General features: G+C 46.3%; 1 protein-coding gene across 1 annotated transcript; it reads left to right on the forward strand.

Annotated features, from left to right (window-relative positions):
* The first annotated feature begins 2902 nt into the window (after nucleotides 1–2902).
* myoc (myocilin) lies at nucleotides 2903–9614 on the forward strand. Its single transcript, XM_070909432.1, has 5 exons — nucleotides 2903–3395; nucleotides 6576–6650; nucleotides 6725–6817; nucleotides 8602–8813; nucleotides 8904–9614. The coding sequence occupies exons 1-5, from the start codon at nucleotides 2909–2911 to the stop codon at nucleotides 9483–9485; spliced, it is 1449 nt and encodes a 482-aa protein (XP_070765533.1). The 5' UTR covers nucleotides 2903–2908; the 3' UTR covers nucleotides 9486–9614.
* Nucleotides 9615–10243: the final 629 nt, after the last annotated feature.

A 10243-nucleotide genomic window follows, 5' to 3' on the forward strand; every position in this document is an offset into this window, starting at 1 on the left:
CTGATCTTTTTTTGCTCTGAAATAAAGTGATTTTAAAGGGCACTGGTTTGGTTTAATCTGGTTTGAACTGGCTAACTGTCTTCCTGTGAGGAGGGAACCAGAAAAGAAGTAGTGAGGATGGAGAAAGCAGTCAGACAAAAGAAAGATGGCTGAAGGTGAAGAGGGAAAAACTAATCGGTCATGCCATTCCTCTACTCATGACCACTTAGGATATCCTCACGCTCTCAAGAGCCAGTGAGGTCCTGAGCTTTCCTTTATCTCCTCTCATTACCCAACTTCTTCTTATTGGTCTGTGGCTTTACTGGCAGTGTGGAGTCCCAAGATGGCACTAAAGTTGGAGGGACTGGAGACCGTGAAGCGTTATTGTTCTGACAGGCCCGCTGCTCTCGTCCTCTCAGGACAGGAGACACAAACACACACTGACAGCTCTGCCCTTTGCGTAGCCAGCGCTGCCCAACCCTTCTGAGGGAGCAGAAATTAAATTGGCCCGCAGGGGTCTTTTGCTTCATTGATCTATGGCAGATGGCTGTCCAGCTCGCACTTGTCGCTGGTGCGCGGGAGGAAGGCGTGATGGCTTTATTTCAGCTTTGAAGATGAAGAGGAGAGAGTGTCATTTCATCTCACACACTTGTTTATATGTTGATATAGCGTGGCTGTAAAATGTTACAGCTCTCTTCAGGTTTCACAGCCATGTGTTGTTGGCAGACACAAGTCATTTGTTTTAACTGTGTGCCTGGAGGTTTGATTTTGCCTCTGGTCAGGACTTCGTCCATTCATATGCAACGGGGAAAAAATAATTTTGTGTTACACTATACTGCATATTTGTGCATGAGAGGATATATTTTTGTCCTCTCTGCCTGCGGAGACACACCCACACTGGCAGCAGAGGATGTTTTGGTCCTCCGTTAGGGGCTAACACTGGATGACTTCAGATCCCGGGCACAGCAGCGGTTATTTGAGTTCAATAAAAGTGAACTAAACTCACAAGAGAGAAGAGTGGACAATGTGCCAACCAGCATTAGGCAGTCACACACACGCCCTGTCCAGTGGAGACTCTGCCTCTGCACAGGGAGAGATGGATGTGTCAGTAGCTAGAGGAAGGACATCTCCAGAAAAAGAAATCCATCTAAACGTCATTTGGGATTCTAGTGAATAAAACATTGTTCATACGTTTGAGGAACACCTCATTCTCTATTTTTCCCTCTCTCCTCCTTCTTTTCCATGAGCTTCCTTCTTCACTTCTTCTCTCTACTGTTGTCTTCCATGAAGTTTTACTCCCAGCTTTTCCTCCATCGTGATCTATTCAATCATTGAGCCTATTTCATGTGCCCCACCTTCCACCCTCTCTTCAGTTTCTCATTGTTAAGATATTTCCTGTAAGAGGATGTGGCCAAACAGCTTCACACATTCTGTATCTTATTCATCAATTCATCCATCTGTCCAACCAATCAGAGGCTTGCCTCATCAATCAAGGCCAACGGTCACAGGTACCACCAGCTGTCCGTAAACAAGCACTGACAGAAGTAGGTGAGGCTGGCATCAACCTGCGAGAGGAGGTCTTGTGTTTTTAAGTGTTTTTACCCTCTGGCCTCCCAGGAGTGAAGCATCTGGGTCAGGGGATGTTTTAGGGTTCAGGGAGACCTGGCGGGTCAGCAGAGATGGATGCGCAAGAAGTCTGAACATATGCAGGAGTTAAGGAGACATGAGGAAAAGAAGTTCAGGAGAGGAGGTAGGATATGAGGGTAAGCTGAGACCTGTAAAGCCAGGATTGTTGAGATTGGAAGGAGATTGTGTATGTGTGTGTGTCTGCACACCTGCCTCATTGCGTGCATCTCTGTCTCAAATCTTTCGTCCTGCCTCTGAAAATATTGTAGAAGAGAGCCTCGCAGGCAGAGGTTCAACATGTGTTAAAGCAAAGAGACGAGAGCGGAGGGACAAGAGGCAGACTGCAGCAAATCCACCCAGGCAGCAAGTGACAGGAAGTGATCTAGGGGAGGAATGGCCCCCGGCAGCTCACTCACTTTGTATTAAATAGAAATTTGAAAAACTGCAGTGAGTGAGTGGAGTCTGCAGCATGAATACATACATGTATACTGTTCACAACAAACCCGAGCCCGGCTGAAGGGACCCTATGTCGGGGGTCAGCGTCAGGTATCTGGCCATCGATAGACTTGTAACCTCGACCCTTCATAATGACAACCCTTATCGGCCGCTTGCGTCACGTTCTGGCCCCCTACCAATACGAAAGGGGACACCGGCTCCTCAGGAGGTAATTGTATCCAATGAGGCCCAGCTCTCCCTGCCATGCTGGGGCCAAACCTCAGCCAAATCCCCTTTGACACATGGGACTGCATCACACATATCAGGGGACATTTTTACAGATGAGACATGAATAAATGACACTGGAGCGGCTGAATTACACAAATTTCCCGTCATGTTGGAGCCTTAAATAAAAAAAACCCTCAAACCTGTCTGAAAATGGGATGTCTCTGTCACCAAAACAACCAGCATCCCATTACTCTCTCTTTTCCCTCCCCTTTGCCTCTGCTCCCCCCTCCCCACCAGTCCTGTCCCTTTCTCCCTTCCCTCCCTTTCACCTCTCTTCCCCTCTTTCCCTCCTTCCTTCCCCTCCAGATTGTATAAATATCTGTGAGCTGTTGGGGAGAGCTCAGTGTTGCAGACCTGTCCACTGAGGAGAGACTGGGGAGAGAGAGAAGAAGAAGACATACCTGAGAAAAGAGTGAGACAAAATAAGAAACTAGGTTGTCACCAGGAATAAATGCATGATTAAAGGACAATTCCAGTTGAGAGCTGAAAAATAAAAGAAGACTGGACAGAGGAAAGAAAGTCATTCTTCAGAGAGAGAATTTCACTTCTGATCTTTCTGTGTGGAAGGACCGTCTCCAGCATGTTCCCCCTTCTCTTGTTGTGCATGTGTGGTCTTCTGCTGCGAGGGGACGCACAGGACCGAGCTGCTCTGTGGAGGGGAAACGACCGAAGTGGACGATGCCAGTACACCTTCACTGTGCCCAGCCCCATCGAGGCCAGCTGCCCGCAGACCGGAGGCCCCGAGGTGGAGGGCCTGAAGGCTCGACTCGGCCTGCTGGAGGTGCTGGTGTCCCGGCTGACCGGAGGGGACACCGGGAGTCCCCAAGGGGCCGGAGACAGGGCTCAGCCTGAGCTTCAGGAGGCGCTGAACCGGGCCACGGGTGAGAGGAACCTGCTGCAGGGGGAGAAGCGGCGTCTGGAGGGGGAGTTGGAGGGGCTTCAGCGCAGGATGGAGGAGATGAGGAGGGAGATGGAGAGGCTGAGGAACAGACCCTGTCCTCCACAAACACCCGTGGTGCCACCAAACCCCCCGCTGCAGGGCAGTGGCCTGATGAGACCTACTGGGGGTAAGAGTTACACCAAACCACCACGCACTACAAGAGCTATTTCAAAAATGTGCAAAGCTTGATGAGTAGAAAAATATTTTTACTTCCAAATATTCCGTTGTTATGAATTCCCAGCTTTTAGATAATTGTGCACATATGTTTTTATTTCATATTTTGATTTTCCCTATCTATCCTGCATATAAGATGCACAACTAGATTACCTAATTGCCTGCAGACAGGCTGTCTTTCTTTTGAAATATGTATTTGGTGGCTCTGACTGAAGGATAATGGGTTAATTGGAGCAGAGAAGTGATGACACATAAATGTCATCTATGTATGGAATACCATGCACATATAGAGTGCATTGCACAGGCACAGGGAACCCGTGTGTGTGTGTGTTTGTGTACACTGCTCGCAGCAACAGAGGTGACGAAGCTCAGGTTGCCCCTGACACCATATCTGCCCGCATAAATCCCCTTAAAGAAAACAGTGGAATAATGTCTGACGATGCATGTTCCTTTGTGTGTTTGTGTGTGTGTGTGTGTGTGTGTGTATATATTTGTATGGTTAAAGTTTTGATTGCCCCATTAATCTGCAGAGACACTCGGCTCAGGTTTCTGCTGCTCGCTTCCTGCCTGTGTTTAGGGGTGATGGTGGCAGGCCGGAGAGGGTCGGCTCAGTATTTATGAGCAGATCCTGCTTTCTTTATGACTGGTGTTTCCCTCTACATGACGAGCAGGGCGCGAATAGCCTGGTTGAGAAGGGGAGGGAGGGGGGTTGAAATGTGATGCATGCTCTGGAAGTGGTGGTTCCATGCCAGGGTCTCATCTCAGGGCTTTTGATGACGCCTGGTGGGGATGGCAGGGGCCGCGAAGGGCTTGGGGCCAAGAACACTATACTTCCAGAGGTTAGAGGGCTGCACAGAGCTTGGGAGTTATCTTGGAGCCAGTAAGGTTAAGCTCTGGTATTCTGTGTGTTTGCAGTGGCCAAACATCCATCTAATTAAGCTCCGTGCTCGTCTTTTCACCCACCATCCCCCTTTATTTTCTCAGTTGAGCCATCACTCTGTTTACCCTCTGGGCTCTCAGAGTGTGTTACTTGTGAAGCTGAGATTGCCAGCAGCTGTAAATCCTTCCTTACCACCTCCCTGTCCTCCAGACATCCCTACTTCCTCTGCATCAGTGGAGCTTATATCTCCTGCAGGTTATCTGCTTAGCTCCTCATGTTAACACCTGCAGACTGAAATACTCAGAGAGGGCCCCTCAGGGTGAGAGGCAGATGTAGAATAGATCATAGAGAGAGGAAGACATGCAGAACCAGAGGAGAGAGGAGATAAAAGTCAAAGCATTTTGGCAGGTTTGTAACTTTGACAGGAAAAATCTTCAATTCAAGCTGTGGTTATGACCTTCAGTAACACTTGCCTCTCAAAATATATGAGCTGATATTCTGTGATGATATTTTATGACTTTAAAAATAAACCTTCACATCAAATCTGCACTAGCAGTGACAACACAAGCCAGCCAGCCTGTTTGCTAAAAGTGGCCACAGTCTTTTTAAATGGAGACTTGGCTTGTGCTCAAAGCAGAACTGATACAACATTCAAAGGTGTGGGCCGACAACATCCAACACAAAAGAAAATGATTCTTAAAAACACATTTAAAAGTGAACATTTGCTAAACTGGAGTGCAATAGCTGACCAGCAGCCTAAGGGGTCACATTTACATACGCTTCGACTAAATGAAGTTTATTTTATGCGTAGTTCACTCAGGTGAAGATGGAGCCGAGCTTATTACCAAAACACAGATGTTTTCTTTCAGTTTCCTGAATGTGCAGCCAGCAGGAAATGCAGTCATAAATGATGTTCAATGAACTAAGATGTCTCAGTCAATGTGCTCATCACGCAATAGGTAGAGAGACTGCATGGCCAGATTGTGGCCAGTTTCGAGTGAAATTGAAATGTCTTTCTTCTGCCAGTTGTTTATACACTCGAACACACACACGAATACGGACGGAATATGAATGTCCAGATGCTAAATGTTTCTAATCTAATGGGAATACTGAGTTGAACTTTGTGGAGGACTGGACCCAAATAAGATCCAACAGCTCTGCTGAACTCTGTAAGGAGGGGTTGATTAGACCGCTGTCTCCTCAGACTGAGCCTCCTCTGGGAAATTAGGACCCGTCTGGCCTGTGAGGTTTATGACATCCTAAACAAAGAGGCAGGATATGAGGCCACATATGGCAAACACCCACACACACCAAGGAAAAGACAGTAGGAGAATGTGGCTGTTTACCTGTGGTGGTGATGATGAATGGCTGTGTCCTGTGGGAACAGCCTCATAGCAAACCCTGTGTAACCCTCAAAACACGACTGACCTTTTTGTTTGAAACTTTTAAATGTGCTCAAACCCCACATTTAGCATTTTTCTAATATTGTTCTGTTTATAATACGCAGCAACCTTCTCCCGTCACTGTTCCCACCGTTCGTCATCTGCCTCATTACCAACCTCCAGCTCCTCTTCATCAACGCTGAGAATCAACATAAGCCTCCAGATGCTAACGTTTAATGTTCTCTGCCTCATTAGGGCTCATTATGCGCCTGAAATCGCTGGACGCTGCACGTGCAAGAGCGCAGCAGGCACGTGCGCACACACATGCAAATAGTTGAATGCGGACACTGATAGACGAACACAAACTTTACATCAATTTTCATGAAAACTTATTTGAAAAGCTCTTTCTTTTCTTTTGCAAATATCAACTCTGAGGAGTATACAGTTTGACATTGTTTACTTTTCACAGCAATGGTTTCATGAAGGAGCCAGGTGGGAGAATAAGGATGGAGTTAAAGAAACAAGAGGAGGAATGAATAGAGGAGAGGAACCTGACAGTGATTCAGGGGAGAAAGGGCCACACGACCGGTTTTAAGTTCTGAGGACGTGAAGTTGACAGTGCTGGAGTGGGATGGGGTGTCGAGTGTGTCAAGTATGTGTGTTATGGTCGGCCAATCTACCGACTGTCTGACTCCAGAGCAGCTGGGAATCCATTCAGGGGTGTTTGTTTCCTGCTGTCACATTCCCTGCTGTCAGTAGTGCCATATCCACGTTTGGGTACACAAACACTCTCTGGACTATTGTACGCTGCAAGTGAAATATGCATCAGAAATCACTAAACTTTTGTGTGTGTGTGTGTGTGTGTGTTTAGGTTCCAGTCCGATGTCTCACCTGATGACCAGGCCCAGGCAGGGAGACAGGCAGGGAGACAGCAGCAGTTTGAGAGGTGGGATATGTTTTGTGCAGAATCACCTCCACCTTGCTGTTTCTTCTTCTACTAAATCCTTCTCTCCCCGTCAGACTCAGCGTGGCAGAATGGATCTCCAGGCTTCCAGGAGCTGAAGGCCGAGGTGACAGAGGTACCTGCTCCTGACGGCTCTGAGGTCAACACAGGTCTCTGTTTCAAATATTCTTTTTTATTTCTCCCATACAGGATCATACAAGTTGTGTAGCATTCCTATTTATTTTATTTCCCCGACGTCAGTTGTATTTTATTTTGTTTCAGGACCTGGAACTTGGCATGAACCATACTAAGAATCTGTGTGTATCAGTAAATCTTGTTCTTAGCTGAAATTATAAAATGTTGATGAATGCAACAAAAGTTCATATGTTGCTCGTACACACAAGTTAAAGGTACCCTTTTGAGTTTTTGGCCAGTAGTGGCACTTTGGAACAATGTTATCACAAGTGAGTCCTCCTTTTGTTTATATCGTGCATCAGTGTTATACACATTCCTTCAGCCAGTGGACAGTTGGTGGTGATAACGCTCAAACAAGCATAGCAATGACGAAAAACAATAAGAAGAAGACTTAAGCTCGCTTACATGTTCATATTCAAAAAAATCGGCTTTGCAAATGTTTTATGAGTAAGGAAATACATTCAACATGTTTGTCAAGCCCTCAAGGATACAGAGAATTAATTTTGGTAAGACACAATAAATGTAAACAGAACGTTAGCTTGTTTACAAGAAAACGAGATCAGAAAAATATATTCAACTGTATTGCACACCTTCGCAAATGGTCAGCGAAAGAACACATGCTTTGTAGTTAAAGAGCTAAAACTTGCAAACACACCAGTATAGTTCTTCAAAATCCACTCTTGGCAGCTAATACCCCTCACTAATACCTCACTCACTTACCCCTTCTCCGTCTTCCTCCTCCTCCCCCTCTGTCCATCTGACCTGGCAAACATGACACTCAGTGCCCCCCCCACCCCCGCTGACAGCCTCAAAGCAAATTCTGCTATTAATACTGCAGCATTTGGGGCGAGAATACCAGAGTCATCCCAATCCGTTGGTATGACGGCCCGCCTGAGTTTCATGTTTGTCTCGTAAATGTAAAGGGAAAGCTCCCCTAACAAGGATGCCACACACACAGTTAAACCTCCCCGTGATGGGTTTCCCAAAGCCACGTCATAGCTCGTGCCACTGAATGGCTCTCAGCAGGTTTGATTGTTTGGGAGATCATGAGAATACACGTGAAGACCCCACGTGAAGTCATATAATCTCTGATGAGGCCACGCCACAGGGAAGCTACATGGCAATAGGTGTATTTATAAGACATATTCCTATCTAACCCTTAATCCAGTGCTACGTCCTGGATCTGAGAGCAAGGGTGTATTTTAGGAAGTGGTAAATATACAGCCTGCCTTATCGTTTTCCCAGGCAGCGTAGAGTTCCTGCCCAGGATGAGCTGTAGCCCAGTTGCTGCTCTGACGGTGGTGACTCAGACAAAGTTAAGGCTAACAGAGATGTAAGGCAGCATCTCTAGCCCTGCTGTCTGCCTCCATGATGAGAAATGATGACCTCATCATACCCCTGATCAGCTCTTGGGTTAAATTCATCTTCATGTATATCCCCTTTACTGTGCCCCACTGACTGTGTGACTTGTCTCCTGAAGTCAATTTAAGTCAGAAACACACGATTTAAAGAACATTTTGATTTCATTTGAGGATGATTGTTTTTCAAGATTGTGGAACCCCTTGTTGTGTTGTTTTTTTCCCCCGATCAACTTCATCATGTCTTTCCATTGCCTTTGCATGCAATCATACTGTCTTCTTCTTCTAGTGCGTTCCTGGTATCAGACAGTGACTCCAGTCTTCCCGGGATCAGATAATGATAGTCTCACAAATCTTTGTATCCTTCCCTCTCTCATGTTTCCTCTCCTTCCTGCTCACAGGTTGCGGGGAGTTGGTTTCAGTAGGTGAGCCGGTCAGTCATAGGAAGGCCGACAACATAGAAGGTAAATATGGTGTTTGGATGCAGGATCCTGAGGGTGTCTCCCCTTATGGACCCAACATGGTCTGGCGCATCGACACCATTGGTGCTGACGTCAGGAAGCTGTTTGGGTATGAGGACATGGAACAACTCTCTAAAGGCTTTCCATCAAAGGTACGCGTCACATGGATGATATTCGTTCATGGGAATAAGCCAAAGATCTTAGGTCATTCCTAGTTATTGTCTCATGTTTTCCCATGGCAGGTCCTGTTGTTACCAGAGCAGGTGGAGAGCACTGGTGCCACTCTGTACCGAGGCTCTCTGTATTATCAGAGACGTCGTAGCCGCACCCTCATTCGCTACGACCTGGCCTCTGAGAGCGTAGCAGCCCGTCGTGACCTCCCACACGCCGGCTTTCATGGCCAGTTCCCCTACTCCTGGGGAGGTTACACAGACATCGACCTGGGGGTCGATGAGCAGGGACTGTGGGCCGTCTACTCCACCAACAAAGCCAAAGGAGCCATCGTGATCTCGCAGCTGGACCCACACAGTCTGGAGGTGAAGAAGAGCTGGGAAACCAACATTAGGAAGAGCTCTGTGGCCAACTCCTTCATCATCTGTGGCAAGCTGTACACTGTGGCCAGCTACACATCACCCGACACCATCATCAACTACATGTATGACACCGAAACCAGCCAGGGCAAGGCCATGGCCATCCCATTCAAGAACAAGCACCGCTACAACAGCATGATCGACTATAACCTGGCTCAGAGGAAGCTGTTTGCCTGGGACAACTTCTACATGGTGTCCTATGACCTCAGGCTGGGTCGCCAGCAGGCCAACTAAGGCCACCATGAGGGACTGTTGAAAAGTGACATTTGCTCACCTGTTCCTGCTTCAAAGACTCAGAGCTTTAGAGCATAATGTGTGTGGTAGAAGTAGTTATAAAGCCAACACCATCAGTATCAACGTGTAGAAGAGCCTAACAACCAAACTCCAAAGTGAAATGAAGACGTTTAAGGAACAGTGTCCCCTGCAGGTCTGCTTTTTTTTCTTCAGTGGGAGGAGCTTTTGCTGTGGCATGGTCCACAAATGTTTTTAGAGGAATTATTTTTGTACCGCCTTTAATTCAGATGTATGATTTTGTTGTTTTCTTGTTAAGCTATATATATATAAATTCAACGTCTGAAAGATGAAACATAGTTGAAATTCACAAGCTAAGTGGGATAATTAATGCATACAATTTACAACACAGACTCCTGTGGTACTACACGCCCTACAGTGTTTCACCTGGCAACATCTTCCATTAAACTGCTCTCTCACTCAGCATGTGCTGAATATCGCATGTACTTGTACATTGTAGTCAACATAATGACAAAATGTTCAAAATTGTCATGAAATAAACTTCTTCCTAATTACAACAGTTTACGTGGTTATTATGGTATTGGCTTTATTAATGGTTAATAAATCATATACTTCACTGGTTGCTGACAAATGAAAACCATGTATCTCCAGATTTGGTGAATTTTTCACAAAAACTTCTTAAGCTAAATTAACAATTTAAAAACCCACTGGATTATCTAATTTTTGCATTGTCACAATGC

Source organism: Enoplosus armatus, chromosome 7 (assembly GCF_043641665.1).
Source record: "Enoplosus armatus isolate fEnoArm2 chromosome 7, fEnoArm2.hap1, whole genome shotgun sequence".
NCBI lineage: Eukaryota > Metazoa > Chordata > Actinopteri > Centrarchiformes > Enoplosidae > Enoplosus > Enoplosus armatus.

Bases quoted from the DNA above. Each gene is read 5' to 3' on its own strand.
- myoc (XM_070909432.1), top strand. From the start codon at position 2,909: ATGTTCCCCCTTCTCTTGTTGTGCATGTGTGGTCTTCTGCTGCGAGGG. The intron at 3,396-6,575 runs GTAAGAGTTACA...GTGTGTGTTTAG, and splicing joins CCTGATGAGACCTACTGGGG to GTTCCAGTCCGATGTCTCAC. The intron at 8,814-8,903 runs GTACGCGTCACA...TTCCCATGGCAG, and splicing joins CTAAAGGCTTTCCATCAAAG to GTCCTGTTGTTACCAGAGCA.